Genomic DNA, 21,667 nt, shown 5'->3' with positions numbered 1-21,667 from the left:
ACAGATACTTTAAATGATTGTGACAACTGCTGAGATCTCATGGGGATGGATAACCAAAACTTTTACATGCTACTGTAAAGGGATGTGAATGTCTCCTACAAAAAAAGAATAGCATTTTTTTGGCTTGCTTTCTCCATACCTTGGTGGGATCAGGGGGCAGTTGAGCTTGTACTGGTAAAGGACTTCTTCGAACTGAGTCTATGATAACGCAAAGCGTGATGCTGTAACTTGTAGGCTTACTATTTGAATTTTGAGGGGAAAAATCAAACTTTTTGTTTCAGGTCAAACAGACGCCACAGGTCCCTTTAAGCAGACTGATACAGTATATGGTTATTTTATGTCTAAGTATGTGTGTAATGTCTTGTGAGCAATGTCTTTATTTATGTATGTGTGTATGCTACTTGACACCTTAATTTCCCCCTGGGATCAATAAACGATACTCTACTCTCTACTCTACTCTGATATCTGTTCACGTTTGGCACCCATAGCAACCCATAACATTGACAAATTTATATAAAATCTTAGAGTGACTGGCGTGAATGCAGGGGCGTCATTTCTGCCGGGAATGGATGGGACATGTCCCACCCACTTTTTCTATCGAGTAGTTTTGTCCCAACCACTTATAGTTTTAAGAAATAATCAAGCATGTTGTCGGTGCTGGGTCTGTGTATCGTCCGATCATTCAACTATTCCATTCAATCTGGCAAACGGAAAACAAAATAACGACTCCATATTTTGTTTTCCCGTTTTTCTATATGACCAAAAAATGGGAGGTTGTGTTGATTTTCCTTTTCCCAACTCAAAACAGAACAAGTAATAAACGAGAAAACCAAAACGAAATAACAACTCTAATTTACGATTATTGGTCCCATTTCCCGCTGTGCTTTTCTATTGCTCGGCCAAGTACGACACGATAATGAACAAGTGGCCGCCAAACGCGCTGCTTTACGCATTTCCCCGAGGCCTATTACTGCCGTGCAAAACAAGAACGCAGTAACTCAAAAATGGTCTAAATTTTTTTTGATCGGAAATGGGCTTTAAACTACCTCATTTGTCTTGTGTCAAAAAATGGTGGTCCAACACCATCCCGTTTTAGAGAAAAATCATTTTGAAAGTGCAAAAAAGACCAAAAAACAGTTACTGCGGAGTTGGATTAAAGGTTACGTTGTGCAAAACAAAAACGCAGTAAGTCGGAGAGTTACTGCTGCACTTTCCAATGGGAATGGTTTGGGAGTAGACAGTAATACTAGCCAAGAACGAAGTAACTCCTGCAGTAACTCCATTTTCTGGCAGTAATACCAACCAAGAATGCAGTAACTCTGTTTTTTGTGGCAAAAAGACACACAAAAAAAAATGTTCAGGGTTTTTTTGTGTGCATTTAATTTCTATCCTAAAAAAGTATTACCAGGAAGTGTCACCACCACTTTACCGACAACACAGTTGTTGCACCATATAGGAAACTTTGAAGCCTTTTTTCTCAGTTTGCTAGAATCAGAGTTACTGCGTTCTTGTTTTGTAGGGCGGTATAGTTAGCCTGCTGATGCTCCTTCTCTACAGAACATCTTTCTGTCCTACTGTTAGCCCCCTTGTGTCGGTGCCTGTGGGTGGTAGAGATAGCCTAACTCCTTTACACACTGTACTGTCTGGTCCAGTATGTGTCTACCCCATAACCTTATTAATAATTGTGACTATCCAATGGGCTAAGGCTCCTTCCACTAGATCATTGTATTACTGCAGGTGGAATGAGTTTTGACCGTTGGTGCGTGAGTCGGAGCAAATTTTTCTTCCACTACTTGGTACCGTCTGCTGATAGCCTATTCCTGGGATCTGCTACCAGCGAGGTCTCCTCAGTTGAGGCATAGGCTATCTGGTTGCTATTTCTGCATGCCACATCAGCATTACTTCGGCTACTGGCGAACATTTGTGAAAGGTGCTAGAAGTCTCAATCCGACCGACCTCTACCTCTGTCATACCACCATGGAACACCTCCCTGGTTTTGAATGCGTTGCGCATGGTCCCTATGTTGAATAAAAGACAAAGCATTTAACTAATAAATGCATAGACGCAACAAATTGTAAGTGCTACATTAAACATTTATTCTATATTTGACCAAAGACGAATTGAGGAATAAAATAACTAAAATAAGTTATCACAGGAAACGGAGGGCATCTTGTGACTCCGTCTCGTGCGGGCGCTCGCGTGGTTGGGTCACCAAAGCTTAAAAGAGTAAAAACATGGGTCCCCTAAGAAAAAGGTTGGGAACCACTGGCCTAGTACACTCAATTATCCAAACTCCCTTCCCCGACTTGCGCTTGTGGAATGGCCCTTCGCATACGCCTCCGTGGAGAAAACAGTTTCCACGCTGCCTGCCTAGAAACAACAACTTTGGTGGACATTTCCTCATTCAACATCCCAATTGAAAATGACGCCTTGTGACATCACGAGGCTAGCGCCTCCACTAGACCATAGGAAGGCTAATAGCGTGAAGAATAAAGAAAACCAATATGCAAATTACTGTTAATATTTCGTTTTGGTTTCCCTGTTTATGATTGTTTTCGTTTTTCAACCCAAAACAGAACAAACATCAATCCCCAGTTTTTTGCTTATACAACAAAACAGGAAAACGAAATATTGCATAATTTTTTTTTGTTTTCCTGTTTGCCAGATTGAATGGAATAGTTGAATGATCGGATGATACATGGACCGTGTTGCTGCATGGTACCCCCGTTTTTTTCGCTCCTCAGCAAATAACATATACCTGTATAGAAAAATGGAACGGTATAAATAAAGAAAACGACATGAATCAAATTCCGGGAAAAGAAGAGCCGTCCGGGAAATAAGTGATTCAAAGTCGCAGAAACGCAGTATTGAAATTTCGTCCTTCCGGTCCTTCTGAGTGGTAATCCCCTACTATACGTGGTACATACAGGTCCTTCTCAAATAATTAGCATATTGTGTTAAAGTTCATTTTTTCCCCATAATGTAATGATAAAAAATAAACTTTCATATGTTTTACATTCATTGCACACCAACTGAAATATTTCAGGTCTTGTTTTGTTTTAATATTGATGATTTTGGCATACAGCTCATGAAAACCCAATATTCATATCTCACAAAATTAGCATATCATGAAAAGGTTGTCTAAACAAGCTATTAACCTAATTATCTGAATTAACCAATTAACTCTAAACACTGGTAAAAGCTTCCTGAGGCTTTAAAAAGGCTCAGCCTTGTTCATTACTCAAAACTGCAGTCATGGGTTAGACTGCTGACCTAACTGTGTTTAACATTGAAGTCAATGGCAGTGGCATTGCATGAGGGTTAAGAAAGCCCAGATATCATTGATGATTAGCTGCCAGCTGTTTTTTGTTCTTTGATCTGGTGACCCACACTTCCCTCTTCATTATACTCCATAGATTTCCATACCAAGTTTTTCTATTTTTGTTACAAATCTAATTCTAATTTGCCAAAATGAAATCCCATTGAAAGTCTGGCAATTAGAATTAGATTTGTAACAAAAATAGAAAAACTTGGTATGGAAATCTATGGAGTATAATGAAGAGGGAAGTGTGGGTCACCAGATCAAAGAACAAAAAACTGCTGACAGCTAAGCATCAATGATGTCTGGGCTTTCATAACCCTCATGCAATGCCACTGCCATTGACTTCAATGTTAAACACAGTCAGGTCAGCAGTCTAACCCATGACTGCGGTTTTGAGTAATGAACAAGGCTGAGACTTTTTAAAGCCTCAGGAAGCTTTACCAGTGTTTAGAGTTAATTGGTTAATTCAGATGATTAGGTTAATAGCTTGTTTAGACAACCTTTTCATGATATGCTAATTTTGTGAGATATGAATATTGGGTTTTCATGAGCTGTATGCCAAAATCATCAATATTAAGACAAAACAAGACCTGAAATATTTCAGTTGGTGTGCAATGAATGTAAAACATATGAAAGTTTATTTTTTTATCATTACATTATGGGGAAAAAATGAACTTTAACACAATATGCTAATTATTTGAGAAGGACCTGTATGTTGTACTGCAGTTGTTGCCACTCAGAATTGCAACTTTGTCGAGTAATGTCCGTTTGGACCTCACATGAAAGTAACGAGACTGTGGTGCATTTTACGCACAAATTCCACTGAATAAACACCCAACTGCGACCCAAAAGGTAACTTGTCGTGGTAGTGTATGTCGAATGAAGATGTTTTTCCCTCCCTAAAGCAGCTGTATAGGCCATTATAGAAAGTTATCATCTTTTTATTAAAATATATCAGCTGTGCATAACAGCAAATATATTTCACTCTCAATTCTCTGCTAACAATGAGCGGCTGCATGAGCTAAGTCCTAAAACTCAAGCAGATATCCCAGGTAGTCTAACCACTTTCATTGATTTTAATGGCTTGCAAAAAGTTGACATTCTGAGTAGCTGTATGGAGACACTCAAAGTTGCAACTGGTCGCTGAGCTTGCGCCAAGAACTAGCAAGGGGGATTTGTTTCCTACGTCGTGGATAGGCGGAATGTGCACTGTGGCAGCACTTCATCGTTGACTTGAGGGGATGTCTTTAGCGGGAGCATTTGAATGTGTAAACGGCCGTTGAACTCAGTGGCTAGATCTTTTCAGTACGACTATGCTTGGGGAAGTAGATCAATATTCTCTGCGTCTTGATTCATCGTCGGTAAGGGCTTGCATCGGCACGCAAAAGTTACCTCACTAACGTTAATGCTGTGCTTTGCTGAGTAACCTAGCCCCATATCTCCAGAAAATCGGGAGTAAAACAAAATAAAGTCTGCAAACATTCTAGGAGCGATAACGAGAATGCAGCACACACGCGGAGAAAGGGTTCCTTTGACACAGAGAATGCCTGTGTGTGGCTGCGCGCACGCAGTGATTAGGTTGCAGGTTTTAGACAAATAATGGTGATCAATGCGCCCTAAGTCCATAATACTGACAGTAAATCAGGGACAACGACAAAAGGGATGAATTGCTTGCGAACAGTAAGCTTGGCTGATAACTTCAACTTTACAGGACAAGGCTGCATGTAGACGACAGGTTAACCTATTAGTTATTGTTGCGTTAATAATATTTATGATAAAAATGACTTCAGCGCAGGATATCAGACACAAACAAGACAGCGCAGATGGTTTTTAATTTATAATATTGTCACATTATCGCGTCAATATGCCTAAAATGCAATGCATAGCCTATTATTTATCATGAAACCTCAAATCGGAAATAGCCTTAGCTTGTACCCAGAACTTTTCAAACCTCACTCAGGTTTATGGTAATTGTCCCCAGCACTTTTGAAATCAAACTGACGCCCGTGCGTGAATGTCCCAACAAAAAAAAGGGAATTGCATTTTTTTGTCTCCTTTCCATACCTTGCTTGGATCAGGGGGCAGCTGGGCCTCTACAGGATAGGGGCTTCCAGGAACTGGGTGGCCATCATAGCACACTTCAATTGTGTAGACACCTTAATCATAAAATAATGCATTTTATTTTGTAAGCGCCTTTGGAAACACTCTAGGACACTATACAAACATAAGCGATAGTAAAAAATAGACACATTGCCTTAATTAGCACTTAATCAACACTTAATTATTACTTAAAAGTATGTTAGATACATATTCATTGCACATGTAAAACATCAGTAAATGGTTACTTGACAATTACAAAACTATGATGTTGGGTATTAATTAAGTAATAATCAAATAAGACCATAATTAACAGTTAAGTAGATATTACCACACTGATTGAGAAAGTGGCTAAAACAGGTTGTAATCTTGAAAGAAAAAACCTAAGTGAATTACAAAATAATATGGTATATCCTCGTAGACTAAGGTCTTGGCTTTTCAGAAATGCACAAGGCCAATCTCCCTATTTTGTATGTTTTTCAGAAATCAGGTTTTTCTCCGATCATACCTTGTTTTTTTGTCAACACTGTCAGACACAATTAAAAGCAATTAAAATTGTATTGCTTTGGTTGCACATATATCTGGAAATTTTAAGTTATAATGTGTATTTTTTGGTTCACACATATGCCTTTAAATGTTGAAAATTCACTTTTGTTCTATTGTAATACTGTTTCATGTGTTCTAATTTGAAAATATGTGCAGTCATACAATGCTTATAACGCCTAAATAGAACATTTTTTTTGTCATTTCACAAATATTCGTGTTGGCTTAAATTTGCTATTACATTAATAATTCAACAACTCCTAAGGAAAATTTTGTAAGCACATTCTTTTAAACCCCTTCTTACGGTGGTGACTTAAGAACTGACGGTGGTGACAGTAATCTGATGGTGGTGAAAGTGGCCTAATTATTACCTACATTTAGCAAACTAAATAGCCCTCTCAAGTCAATGGCATCTAGCTTAAACACTTTATTTTTGTGTGGGCACAGTATGTGTGTGCATGTGTTTTTCTTCTTTAGTTAGATTCTCTACGAAGTAGATCACTAATTCTTGAAAATGTGGCAAAAACAGGTTTTAAGAATCTTAAGAATTTTAAGAAGATACTTCAAATCCAAGATATAGAGGTAGAGATGCACCGGTTCCGGATCCGGCAGGATAAAAGGGGTTTTCACAGGATCCGGGTCCGGTAGGATCTTAAGCAGTGGATCCGGTATCCGGCATGTTACCTAAAATCAGGATCTGGTGCATCTCTAGCCTAGGCTTTTCAGTCAGTCTTTCACAACCCCAATCATTGCATGGAGTGAAAGCCCTTTGGAAGCGCCCGTTGCAGACAGTGTGGCAGTAAGCCAATGAGTCTAAAAAATAGTTTGAGCCAACGTAATAAAAAGGGCCCATGTGTGCGAGTAGACTATATGTTTCAACCCTTTTGTAGGATCCGGTATCCGGATCCGGCAGGATCTTAAGCAGTGGATCCGGTATCCGGCAGGATCCTAAAAATCAGGATCCGGTGCATCTCTAGCATTATCGTAGACGAAGGTCTTAGCTGTGCAGTGAATGTATTGGCCAAGCTCCCTATGTTTTTTATTTTTCATAAAATAGGCTCAATCTTGGTTTTGTTAACAGTGTCAGACAGAATTAGAAGTAAAAAAAATATTTATTGTATTAAAGTGAATTACTTTAACAATTCAACATAATTGTAGATACTTATTGTGAGCACATTCTTAAAACTTGTCAAAAACATGTAAAACACATGTTTTTTGTTAACTCCATCAGATGTCACCACCGTCAGGTTTTGTGACAAAAAAAACATCCAAATGCACCTCAATGGAGGCTAGAGTACAAGTTTGGATCACAATTATTAACATGCCTGGTAATGGTTCATTAACCAGAACAATTTAGTAAAATATGGAACAAGATGATGAGCGTAACAAAATCTGACGGTGGTGACATCTGACGGTGTGAAACAAAAAAACACTCTTTTACATATTGTGCATTGTTTGTTCACATTAGCCATTTCATTTTCGCTCTGTTTCTTAAGTGCTTCATACCGCTTCTGAAAAAGTATATATTAATTAACATTAATATAACATAATATTATTAAAAACCCTGACAGTGTTGACAGTTTATGGTTGGGACAGTACCAGTGTCCAAACAAATTAACAAAATGAGGAGAAAATAGTAAACTTACAGGAGCTTCAGTGATGGTGAAGTATGCAGTAGAGCTTAAGGTTTGGAAAGGGGTCCTCAGTAATGAGAAAGACCTTGTGCATATCTGATTTTATGGTCTTTAAAAAAATCTGACGGTGGTGACTAATATGCTGGACACATTTTGAGCAATCAGAAAATAATAGTAAATATTGTTTTAAACGCACCATGTGCATATCTGTAGAACCACTTCAATATGGTCTTCCACATCATGGTGATATTATTCAATTCCATCGGTGATTTTTGAATTTTAAGTCAATTGAAATAATGATGTCTGTCCTTGGGACAGCTGTTTTTACAGGGTGTGGGCAGGTTTATAGCCATGAAAAGTAATACAATTACACTTAAATATTTCAAACAACTGTACATTTGTGTAACACAACTTAAGTAAGGACCAAAATTAACAGTAAAGTAGCTATTTAATTCGTAAGTAAGGGTTATTATTTAACCTTCTTCATTAGGAGTGTATTTCAGGAGGTTGACGTCGTCATCAGACCCTGGCTGGGAATCCACCACACTACAAGGCACAGCAGCATTTGAGGGACCTGTGACGCGAACCTCCAGCTTCCCTTGGCCGCCGGCCCCTTTGGTTCGTACAACAATTGTCTGCTCTTGACCCACCTCCACACCTGTGAGGAAACACACAAGGCAGATTTCACAAAAGGTCATGTACTCCATTTTCTTTCTAATGTATAGCTGTAATGGAAAACACAACAGAAGATTTTTTTGAAGTTCTTTGGCGGGCCCAGACCTTTCTGGCACTTTGAGACAGGGGCATTTTTAAGTGGCACCCAGTCACCAAGGCAGCACACACCGTACCAGGGACAAACATCTTCTGGTAGAGTATAATACATCAAGTGAACATCAGGTGAACACCCCTTAAGGAGACCTTAGGTTAGGAGACCTCTTTAGGAGTCCTTAGGTTGAGAATAAATGGAGCTCCCTTAGCACAGCCACCACCAAACGCCACAGAAAGAGAAAAATTAAGGGACAATGTCCCCTTAAGAGGTACAAAGGAAATTATGCTCTGACCAAAACCAACTCAAACTGTCACAGGGCGTTGTGGAGCAAGAGTTAACATGAACCATGGATGGTTCAAGTCGGTGTGTCATCTTAACACAGTTGCATGATGATAGCCTAGAAATCTAGACGACCCTAGCGACTGCAAATTGAATTTGCTCCCGGGGGCAGTCTAGCAGACCCCGGTCGTTTTGCGAGGCTGAAAGTTATCCGATGACAGGGCCAATCAAATCGCGAGAAACGAGATGGGGGGCCAGGCTACCTAGTAAACACAGAAAACTTTCTAAGAAGAAACATGGCGGCCGTCGGTGCTACTTAAAGCACGAAAGTTTTTACTTAATTTAAAAAGCCTGGATGGATTGATATAAAAATACACCATGAACTTATCAGACACAATTAGATCACTACACATTACCATTTTTGATCATTCGATGCTTTAAGCTAGCTCGGTAAGCTAATTTGAGCATTTTACAGAACCAGATAGTCACACACTATTATCAGACCACTATTGTAGGTGTACAATGAAATTGCAATTCCTAATAAGACACATGCCATTAAAAATGAGACATTTGGGAGCTTTGAAAGTCTTTGAGTAGCTTACTAAATAGATGGGAATGACACCTTGTCTGCAGAGCTAGTGGCTAGCCAACCTGTTGTCAATAACACAGAGCTAGGTATCCAGCCGTGTATTATATGCCTGCCCCAATTTCTAAGAAGATCCATATCATTAAAAACGAGACATTTGGGAGCTTTGAAAGGCTTTAAGTAGCTCACTAAATAGATGGGAATGACACTTAGTCTATCGAGCTAGCGACTAGCCAACCTGTCGCCAATAACACAGAGCTAGCCAGGTATCCAGCTGTGTTCTATGGATATACACCTAGCTAGCTAACACTGAACATGCCATGTTGACAACAATCATAAATATAACCATATAACAAGCCCCAAATTGCTCAACATTTCGTTGGTTGATCAAGGAGGGCCATGTGGTTGAAAACGAGCCATTTTTAAACTGTGTAAGTGAAAACACGATTTATTAGGAAAAGTTGTTTGTGGCTGCGGTGATCACACGCATTCATTCCTATGAAGGCACGAAGTTGCCGCTTCACCTACAAAGGGGCGTGTCGCGTGCACGTTCTGACAGACAGCTGTGACGTTACACAGAACTGTGTGGGGATTGGTTGTTCCACCAACCTATTGCGTGGCGTTGAGTGCCAAGACATTTTGATAGACAACCGTTTATCCCGCCCACACTCTCTCCGAGCTCGCCCAGACCCTTTTACAGCTTTTTGCTGTACGGGTCTGGCTCGCCAGGCTAGCATGATGCAATATTAAGAGGGAAGTACTCACGATTGTCCAGTTCATCCACTGAATGGACAGTGTCCTAGCTTCTAATACTTTTTAGTCTGTTTCTCCCTTAATATTAATGCTACACTCATGAAAATTCAGTTCTTGGGTTCTACCTTGCCACTAAAAAAGCACACTAAGTTGTATTAAAACCCAAGGCGGTCGAGTCCAAAAATGTCTGATATCATATGAAAGGACCCCATGTTGAGAGAGGAGTACTCACGGCTGTCCAGTTCATCCACTTGAACCTTGCTCAAATCCAATGGAGCAGCAACGTCCACCACAAAGGGACTCTTAGTGACGGGGTCTCCTCCAAAAGTAACAGTGATGGACAGTTCTCCCTGCAAGTGGAAAATAACATTTTGTGTTCTCATTATGAGGTCATACGGACTTCTCGGTATTTTCAACACATAGTTCATAGCTCATCTGTCCCTGGCTCATTAGACCCCCTTCAGTTCGCCTATCGTGAAAATAGGAGCACTGATGATGCCAGGTCCCATGTCCTTCACTCTACTCTTTCTCAACGGGACAAAGGAAAGGGCAACTGTGCAAAACTACTTTTCATAGACTTTAGCTCAGCATTTAATACAATTGTGTATCCAAGCTGAATATTATTGGACAAAGTCATTCTCTGTGTGCATGGATATTGAATTTCCTATCCAACATCCAACTAGGCAGTGAAGATTGGCAACTGCTCCTCAAGCATCATCTCCCTCAACATCAGCGCATCCAAGGATGTGTTCTCTTCTGTTGTACTCCTTTTATACCTATGACTGCAGTTATTCACAATTCCAACTATATCGTGAAATTTGCTGATGAAATGTTGGTGGCAGGACTCATCTCCAACAACGTTATCCCCCTACTGCACAAATTTTGGTTTTGCAATACAAAAAAAATATTCCAGTTGAATTTTTAGTTCATTTTGGGACATGATATTGATGAAATATTTAATTTTTAAGACCCCCCCATTCCAGATATTATTCCATTGCCTGAGGACAACATTGTGCGATAATGGTACAAAATCATATAGACATTTTTCATTGTCAGTCATACACAATTTCTACAAAGCAGTATAGTATTACACTTTTAAAAACACATCCTACCACTATATAGAAAATCACTTATATCAAACTGTGACATTGTGACAATGGATTATTTATCATGAAGACCAAATATTCTTATTTGTATTCAATGTAAAATTGAACAAAATGTGTAAGTACCTCAAGTAAAACAGAGGTGAACAGAGATGGAATGATTATCACTAGGTTTGTGGGTGGGCTCTAAATGTCATGTCAATGAGACTAGCTGTTTGGTGGGGTGGTCATATTGCACATTTGGCACCCAAAGGGCCTGTGTTTGAAGCTGGACAAGTTATTTTCTTCCCATTTTGCTGGTGTCAGACGTGGGATTGCCATAATTCCAAGCAAGTGACCATAAGGATAGGATAGGATAGGATCCTGTAGAGAGAGACTATAATATAGACTAGAGACAACAGTTAGAGTGCCTTGACTCTATCAATGATGATCAATAATTTATCAATGAATGTCTGATTCTTTGGTGTAGGGTCAGAGTACCCAGTATCACTATTGTAGTACCCAGGCGGTCTGAGTTTGAAGCTGTCCTGCCTTCAAATGTTACAATATAGTGTCACCCAAACCACTCTTAATTGTTCTTTCATGTCCTTTAACATTCTGATTTGATCATTTAAACGATACACACACTGGGTATGAGGCTTTAAAAAACATTGTGCAGCCCGAGGGCAACGTTGTGCAGTAGAGGGTTAAAACAGTCTACCTATATGAGATTAAGTTGCTCTCATCCTCGTGCGTAGAGAACAGCTTAGAGCTCAATGTCACCAAAATAAAAGAACTTGTGGTAGACTACAGAAGAGGGAAAGATCTGAACTACGCTCAGCTGGAAATATTTGGTGCCCCTGTGGAAAGAGTGAGCTGCTTGAAGGAACATTTCTGAAGATCTGTCTTGGTCACATCACATCCATAGTGAAAAAGGCTTGGCAGCGTCTGTGCCACCTCAGGAGGCTAAGAAAGTTCAAAATTCCATCAGATATGCGGAAGTCCTTTTACACTGCCACAATTGAACAAGTGATTACTGGAAGTGTAACAATGTGGTATGGCAATTGTACCGCTCAGTATAAGATAGCCCTGCTTATGAGTAGTGCACTCTGCAGAAAATACACACTAGGACCATCCTTCCAGGAGTGCAAGACATATATTCCAGAAGGGCCAAAAGGATTATGAAAGACACCACCCATACCAGTCATTCCATGGTTGAAAGGCTGCCCTCAGGGAAACGACTGCGTTCAATAAAATGCAGGACAGAGAGACTGTGCAAGAGTTTCTTCCCTCAAGCCATCCACTTTTTAAATTCTTAGGACAACTTTTTCTTTCTTTAACATTATTTTTTTTATTATCCTACACAGCAGAGAGTAGTTGCAACTTGTATTTCACTGCCAATTGTGCCAGCACAAGAAAGTACTGTATGTGACAAATAAAAAATCTTGTATCTTGAAGTTCCATGGGATCCGTAGAATTCTCAACACGATTGTAGAATAACTGGGGAAGCCTTCTTTTCTCTTTTATGACTACAGAATTGCCTTCAGAATTAAATTTCTAATTTATTACATTATTTGGAAATATACCGTATATACACTCACCGGCCACTTTATTAGGAACACCTCTAGTGCTGGGTTGAACTTCCTTTTGCCTTCAGAACTGCCTGCAACAATACTCGGGTAGGCTGTGGCGTTTCAACAAAGATGAATTGGTACTAATTGACCCAAATTGTGCTAAGAAAATCCTTACGCCATTATATATATTACATTATAAGGCGCAGGCCTTTCAAACCTTCGAACCAACGCAGAAACCTGGCCAACCTTCAGCCACTACAACCGAACACAACTTCAATCACCTCCTTCACTGTTGGTCTCTGGAACTGCCAGTCAGCTGTCAACAAAGCAGACTTTATCTCTGCTTATGCTAGTAGTCTCTCTGTTGACCTGTTGGCACTAACAGAAACCTGGTTGAAGCCTGAAAAACACAGCCACTCCAGCAGCACTCTCAGCTAACTACTCATTTTCACACACCAGTCGGCTAAAGAAAAGAGGAGGCGGAACAGGGATCCTTATCAACAAGCATTGGAGCTATGCCCCCCTGCTGCCTGCCAACAACTACAGCTGCCTGGAATACCATGCAATCAAAGTCACAGCCCCAATCAAGGTGTCTGTACTTGTGATCTACCGTCCCCCAGGAACACTGGGCGACTTTATTGACGAATTGGATACGCTGATCTCCTCCATCACGGACCTAGGCGGCCCCCTACTTGTCCTCGGCGACTTCAACATACATCTACAGAAGCCGTACGCCACAGACTTCAAGGCCCTGATGAACTCATTTGACATTCAACTAGCCAGCTGCCCCCCGACACACAAGAGTGGTAACCAGCTCGACCTGATCATGACTAAGGACTGCCAAGCGGACAACATCAAGGTAACACCAATGCATGTTTCAGACCACTTTTTCCTCCATTTCACCACCTCCCTACCCGACCCTACACCCACCTCCCTCCCTTGGTCACATATAGGCGGAATCTACGCAACCTGTCACGTATTAGCTTTGCATCCGTATTGGCAGATGCCTTGCCCTCAGCAAGCGTGCTCTCCTCACTCGATGTTGACACTGCTACAGATTCGCTCAGCTCCACACTGACCTCCTGCCTCGACAACCTGTGCCCACTAGTCACTAAACCTGCAAGACCTTCACAACCGCGACCATGGCTGACAGAGACCATCCGAGCTCTACGTACAGAGCGACGGAAAGGAAATGGTGCAAAACCTGCAACCCATCTGACCTCGAAAAACTTAGATCTCTACTCGCCTCCTTCTCCGCCTCTGTAACAGCTGCTAAGACAACATACTACAACGACAAGATCAGCAACGCTACAGACCCACGTAAGTTGTTTTCTACATTCAAGTCACTGCTCAACCCCTCCCCCCCTCCTGCACCCACAGACCTGAACCCAGACAACTTTGACACCTTCTTCACGGAAAAGACAGCAAATATTAGCGAGCAATTCTGTGAGCCGCCCTCCCGCCCAGAAGACACCCCCCTGGAAAACACGCAGACTTCTGCAACACTTCATGAATTCACTCTGCTCTCCGAAGAAGACGTTTCCAAACTCATCACAAGAAGCCGTCCCACTACCTGCCTACTAGACCCAGTGCCCACGAACCTTCAAGACATTGCCCAAACAGTGGTCCCAGCAATCACATCCATCATGAACTCCTCACTCTCTTCCGGCACTGTCCCCTCCGCCTTCAAACAAGCAAGGGTGACACCACTACTGAAGAAGCCTACACTGAACCCTGCTCATGTCGAAAACTACAGACCTGTCTCACTGCTTCCCTTCCTATCCAAGACGCTAGAAAGGGCGGTTGCAAAGCAGGTCACCAACTTCCTAAATCAGAACGGATTACTGGACCCAAAACAATCTGGTTTCAGAAGTGGACATTCAACTGAAACTGCGTTACTCTCAGTGACTGAAGCTCTAAGGACTGCAAAAACGGAAGGACTATCCTCGGTCCTCATACTACTAGACCTGTCTGCAGCCTTTGACACAGTCAACCACAAGATCCTCCTGAGGATACTCACAGCCATGGGAATCACAGGCGTTGTCCACTCATGGTTCAACTCCTACCTCTCTGGACGCACCTTCAGTGTGTCATGGCAAGGGAAACTGTCTACAACTCACACCCTCTCCACAGGCGTACCCCAAGGATCAGTGCTGGGACCCCTTCTGTTTGCAATATACACCTCCTACCTGCGACGTGTCATTCAAACACATGGGTTCTCCTACCACTGCTATGCTGATGACAGCCAGATGTACCTGTCGTTCCGTCCAGAGAACACCACGGTTTCGGAACGCATCTCTGCCTGCCTCACCGATTTGTCAACATGGATGAAGGACCACCACCTACAGCTGAACCTGGCCAAGACAGAGCTCCTGGTGATCCCAGCTAAAGAGTCGCTCAGTCACAACATCAACCTCAAGATAGGCTCCACCATCGTGACCCCAAACAAAGTCGCCAAAAACCTTGGCGTCATGATTGATGATGAGCTGTCATGCTCCAACTACATCAACTCGGTCACCCGGACCTGTCGACTCCAGATGTCCAACGTACGGAATATCAGACCTGTGCTGACACAATATTCTACACGACTGGTCCAGGCCACGGTCCTGTCCCGCGTTGACTACTGCAACTCACTCATGACAGGTCTACCTGCTTGTGCGCTAAAGCCTCTGCAGATGATCCAGAATGCGGCGGCACGGTTGATATTCAATCAACCCAAAAGGACCCATGTTACTCCTCTATTTATTGAGTTGCACTGGTTACCGATCGCCGCCCGGATCAAGCACAAGGCATTGACCCTTGCCAACAAAACCATCACAGGAACGGCCCCAGCTTATCTGAAGGACCTACTAACGCCTTATGTTACTGGAAGAGAACTGCGCTCATCCAGCACAAGCCGTCTGGCTCTGCCATCCAGTCGCTCTAGGTACTCCCAGTCAAGATTGTTCTCCGTTGTGGTACCCAAGTGGTGGAACGGTCTCCCAGAGGCAGCAAGACTAGGCACATCTCTTGCAGCCTTCAAGAAACAACTAAAGACATTCCTCTTTCGAGAGAATCTACTAGACTAATGCTTGAGCTGGCCTTGCCCCAGGGCAGACTCCTGACATGATGTTTAGTTTAGTTTAGTTTGTGTGTGTGTGTTTGTGTACTCGTTATTTACTCTTTAAAAAAAAGAGGAAAAAAAAAAACGAACCCCTCTTTGTAACTGCACTTATTGTTCTGTATATCTCCTATGCACTTTGTATTTGCTTGTGATGTTGGCTTGATTATGTCCTCTTTTGAAAGTCGCTTTGGTTATAAAGCGTCTGCCAAATGCAATGTAATGTAATATCTCCAGCCTAAAATATTGATGTAATGCAGGGTCGATCCATGTTTTCATGTTGTAGACGCCAAATTCTGACTATTCCACCTGAGTGTTGCAGTAGATATCATGACTCATCAGACCAGGCAACATGTTTCCAATCTTCTAGTGTCATTTATGGTGAGCCTTTCCAAATTGTTGCCTCATTTTCCTGTTCTTAGCTGACAGGAGTGGCACCAAATGTGGTTTTCTGCTGCTGTAGCCCATTTGCCTCAAGATTTGATGTGCTGTGTAAATACAGATTCTCTTATGTATACCTCGGTCGTAATGAGTGGTTATTTGACTTAATGTTGCCTTTGTATCAGCTCAAACCAGTCAGGACCGCATTTCCCAAAAGGCCTTAAGCCAGGCTCCAACTACACAACTAGCGATTGTGTGTACGATTTTGGGGTCGGGGTGCACCGCACACTAGAAGAGAATCGCAACTGTCAATCTTGTCGCTGCTCGCAGCCACTGAGACAATGCCCGACGTTCTATTTCCAGTCGCAAATATCAAACATTGTTTGATTTCTACGATTTGCGATCGGCGACTCTGCGAGCTGCCAAAGTTCTATCTTAGAATGTCGGTCACGACGAGGAAATCTTTCCCGACAATCGTATGCTATGGTCCTGGGGGGTAACGTTCCAGCGATTGTCGTAAGGGGGGTGTGCAGCTGAGAATTGGGCCGACAATTGTGTAGTTTGAGCCAGGCTTTAAGTACCACTTAACGCTATGTGCTACATAAGTTCACGCGTAACACCATTGTAGAGTTCACAGAGTGTTTCCCAAAGTCAACTTAGCAAAGAACCATTGCAGGATGACGCGTAACTCTAAAAGAAATCCACGAGTGGTCTGGAGTAGTCGTAACGCGCTAAGATTGACAGCAGCGGCATTGACACAGTGGAGACACCCACAAGATATGAAGGGAAAAGAGGAAATCTGCGCATAAGTTTGCTGTTTTCATACGTGCTCGTAAACATCATGGCACCACAGTTGACACAGCAACGAAAATAAAAAGGCAACATTTATTGTGTAAGTGTATAAAATAAAAGCAATGTGTTTGGAAAATATTCTACAGCCAGAAAAATAGTTTGTCTGTGTTTGAGAAGTCAGTGCATATTAAACTGTGATCAATTGAACAATCCCAAGCCACGTTCGACTCCGGACCCGCGAGGTTGGTGGGGGAGTAATTAAGCGGGCTTGCAGAGCAAGGCCCGATTCTAGTAATCCCTAAGTACAGTTTATTAAGCGGGCTTGCAGAGTAAGGCCCGATTCAAGTAATCTCTAAGTGTGTTTATTATTAAGCGGGCTTGCAGAGCAAGGCCCGATTCTAGCGATCTCTAAGTCCTGTTTAGTTATTATTATTATTATTATTATTATTATTATTATTATTATTAAGCGGGCTTGCAGAGCAAGGCCCGATTCTAGTAATCTCTAAGTCCTGTTTAGTTATTATTAAGCGGGCTTGCAGAGCAAGACCCGATTCTAGTAGTCTATAAGTCCTGTTTATTTATTTATTTATTTATTATTGGTTCTCTTGTGCAGGGCAGTAAAAATAGAAAATGGATCTCCTCCTAGGCCTTTCGAGATAGAGACACCGTTCAAACACTAAAACGACCGGCTCGGCTTGGAGATCATTTGTAGTGATACTTGTACACTACACTACCCAACCAAGATCTAGATGTTACTGAAGAGTTAGAAATGTTATCAGGGTCTGCTGACAGCTGTACAGAACATGTGTACTTAAATACCAGACATGCCACTTTCATGAACAAGATTGTCTGCTCTGGGTTTGGGACAAAGCCTAATGAGGCAGCAGTCAACCACAGTCCTTATATTTGACATCAGTTACAAACAACCTATGGTTCTTAAGGTACTTCATGCTACTGGTTGTGATTGAGGCTTTTAGTGACAGGCTCTCCCTACTGACAGATTCATAGACATAATATGTAACATGCAATACAGCATTAGTTCAGAATCTAACCATCATCCATTGGGAATTAAGAAATGGAATCTTGGCACAATATCGAATCCAATATTGAACAACAAATGGTGTAAATAATGGTGTACACAAGTAATTGGAACAAATGCAAATACAATTTTATTGTGAAAAGAAAACACTATTTTTTCAATGTGCAGTAATGAAAGTGTAAATAATGACAAATAAGATATCAATTTATACACATTCTTTTTTGTTTTAAATATCGGATACTGGCAATGCAAGAAACATAGCTTACAAAATGTAGCGTTCTTGGTGTTAGGTGATGTATTGTCCAAAATGAAAACCCAAATAGTGACGTACTCCTGAAATGTTGCAATTTCTTTGAGGAAAATGCCTTGAAATCTTTTTCTGGTATTTTGAAAGGCATGGAATCTGTTAGGGGATGTGCTGGATCCTCTATGCTGTCGTTTCTTCATACACCTCGTGGCGTCAGACACAGACAAAGGAAGTATAAGAAGTATATTAGACAAACATTTCAGCAGGTCATGTGTGACAATTGTGGCTACATACAAGGTTTTCAACAAAAATAACACGGGAATTGATTACAACACATTTTAAAATATTTCTAGGTGACTTAAAGTTCATTAACAACAGGGTAGGCTACTTACTATGTTGCATTACTGCCCTTGTACATCACTTTGATCAAAAGCATCTGAGTCAACTGTAATGAGGAGTACAGTCTCTTGAGAAATTAATGTAGGTTTTAGATGGATAGGGGTGCAGCACAGCACATATACTTTTCAGTTACTCTTACTAAGAATTCAAACATGTAACATCGGATACTTCCCAAGGCCACAGGTACAGGTGAGGTCAGCAAGGGTCCTATTTACCTTGATAATGAGGTTCTCAGTCATTTCACACCCCCACCCTGATGAAAAAAAAACGAATTGTTTACACCAATGGGTTTTACAGCCCTTAACAATGCAGCTTTGCTTGCTTCAGTAATGTACTCTTTGCCTCTGCCCTACCAATGGATGTAATAAAGAGAGAGAAAAGATCACCATTGATCAATTCACAATGGCACAGTGTGTGTGTGTGTGTGTGTGTGTGTGTGTGTGTGTGTGTGTCCCAGCTTATGACGATGAGCACGATTAACTTGGGGTCGTCTGATCAACTAGGGATGGTCACCTACAACTTCTCGAAGTGCTTAGCACACTCAGGAATCGACTATTTGAATCGACCACAGCTGAAGTGTTTGAGAATACAATCACACACAACAACATAACGGAAAAAGTGCGACGGCATGCTCGTCTCGTTGAACCGTAGGTTAATGCAGTTTCCAAAGTGTAAAATAGAACTTAAGACGCCCCATCATGCCTCGTCTGACGTGAACAGCTCTTTATCATGCCATCCAAGTTAATCGGACCCGAAGTTAATCGCGCACATCGGGAATTAATGCAACCCTGGTGTATTTCTCTCATGGTAGGATATACAAAACGTATGCGACTGTAAACGGTTTATTGTATTAACAGATCATAGATAAATTGGCATGCCAGTTCTAGACCTATAACGGTGACCAGAACACAACCAATACTGCTAGTAGCAACTGTGCATGTTGTTGAGGCTGCATTGTTTTCATATGGCTGGCAATTTTGTCTGAACATATTGTCTGAATAACATTTTATCGCTGGTAATCATTTTCAGCGAAATACACATACTTGATTAAGTTTTATTCACCAACACAACATGTCACATTGGTTGTGCAGGCAAGCAGACGTCCATTTTGTCTGCAGTATTTATCACCCCGTCAGAAACTTACAATCCCATGCCCATGATGTGTTCATTAAAAGAAAATATAGTCATTTCAAGACATCTAACTTACCATATCGTTGTTGTGATTTATCTGATGCAAACGATGAATTGCTGGCACCAAATGCTAGCTCTAGTAGTGGTCCTCCTCCATTGGTGCTAGGGGCTGGTAGCATGCCGCTGTTTGGACAGTGCAGAGTACTTGTGCACTATGTCGGATTGCCAACCAAAATCCACAGATGCTTTGTGTGTTTTGTAACCATCAGTGGTCCGATGTCTTACACAGGTGTCATACCACAGGCGGCTTGCCGTTCAAACGCCACCAATGATCCACTATACACATGCTAGCTGGGCTGGAACTACTGTCAACATGCTAACTGCTCTGTTGTGGTTTCTATCCCGCGTCGCTGACAACGACCGCTTCGATGTGACTGGTTGAAGTAGTACGTCACTGTTACCTAATTTCTCCAATCAGGTTCAAGCTTTTTTTGAATACACCCACCGGCTAGAACAGCAAGGTTACCAGCATAATTCCAGAACCAGGTTACCTCCATTTGGCTAGTAAGAAAAAATATCTACTAGCCAAATTGGCTGGTGGTAGAAAACGTTAATTTAGAGCCCTGTGTATATATATTTATATATTATAACTTGAGTATTGAAAACTAGAGGTGCTTAACTCGAATCTTTGGATGGATTGGATCATTCCAAGGAGGGTATCCGGATTAGACGGATCACTCGGATCATTCGGATCACTTATTTAAAATAAATAAAAATAAATAATAATAATGTATTTTTTAAAACATTTCTGCCGTTAAGTGGCTATGCGCCTCGCCTTTGTTGTCCCATTTATCAATTCACATCGATAAATCAAAGAGTAAGACAGTTTGATCAACAAAACTCACTAAACATGCGACCACGACTCGAAGAGCCTTTGGCAGCAGTGAAACGGCATGTTCCTGATTTTGCAATAAATAATCTGTGTGTTTGTTTTTAAGAAGACTAAAAGTCAAATATTTGGGTGCAGAAGTCTAGTTGGGCAGGGAGGATAGACATAGGGTGACCAGCTGTCCGGACTTCGGCCGGACAACCCCGCCCCTTAACTTTCTAACCTAGCGTCCTCGCGCAGTACCCATTGCTTCGACTTGCCGACTCCCCGCCTCCGTGGATAAAACAGTGAAGTCGGCATGCTAAACTGTAGGCAGAAATCAGGGAACAGCGCTGCCATCTTACCTCAGACTAACTCAGCTGCCAACAACAGTTTTACTTGTAAGGTTTTTTTTAAATACGATTTTCGCATTTCATTACCTCACTCCGATAAAGGAGTCATCAGTAGGCTACTAACTTAATGTTATATCAGAGACGGCAGGTGACGATAGACCAGTGATTCTCAAAGTGTGGTCCGGGGACCACTGGTGGTCCGCGACAGAGCTCAGGTGGTCCGCAAGGGGATTTTTACTTTTTCAAGACAAGCTAGCAGTAGACTATATTTGTAACATTATCGCAAAGCTAAACTGTAGCTGAAGTCATGTTTTTAACACAAGAAGACTACAAGGCTTGTAATGTGAATAGAATGTAAGTGATCTGCATTGAAATGACCAGGGTCAAATAAGCACCCGTCAACTGTCAATTCAATTGAGAGGTGGTCCCTGAACATTTTTGGGGGGACAAAGTGGTCCTCGGTCTAAAAAAGTTTGAGAAACACTGCGATAGACAAATCCTTCCTTTGTTTTCTGTATTATTTCATAAATATTTTTTTCATGTAGGCATATTTTGGGTAGTCATGCATAGGCCTATAATAGACAATTCATTTGATTTACTTTACTCAAAGTTGGTCAGGAGTGTGTTTATCAGCGGCGTTTTAAGGGAGGCAAACCGCTTCTGTCAACCTTTTTTTTTCATGCAGACGCTGGATAACCATAACAACACAAGCTCAAAA

The 21,667-nt window shown here is 41.5% G+C and overlaps 1 protein-coding gene across 4 annotated transcripts in view; it reads right to left on the bottom strand.

Moving 5' to 3' along the window:
- The window catches only part of flnbl (filamin B, like), a 249,417-nt gene that overhangs the window by 131,959 nt on the left and 95,791 nt on the right, over positions 1–21,667 (bottom strand). For all 4 annotated transcript variants that reach the window (XM_063216182.1, XM_063216181.1, XM_063216183.1 and 1 more), the window contains exons 20-22: positions 10,216–10,333; positions 8,075–8,254; positions 5,387–5,478 (exon numbers count right to left, since the gene is read on the bottom strand). In XM_063216182.1, the coding sequence (XP_063072252.1) occupies positions 5,387–5,478; positions 8,075–8,254; positions 10,216–10,333 (390 nt within the window). The remainder of the gene's footprint in view (positions 1–5,386; positions 5,479–8,074; positions 8,255–10,215; positions 10,334–21,667) is intronic.

This window comes from Engraulis encrasicolus, chromosome 14 (assembly GCF_034702125.1).
Source record: "Engraulis encrasicolus isolate BLACKSEA-1 chromosome 14, IST_EnEncr_1.0, whole genome shotgun sequence".
Lineage (NCBI taxonomy): Eukaryota > Metazoa > Chordata > Actinopteri > Clupeiformes > Engraulidae > Engraulis > Engraulis encrasicolus.
This window is presented reverse-complemented; position numbering and strand designations above follow the sequence as displayed.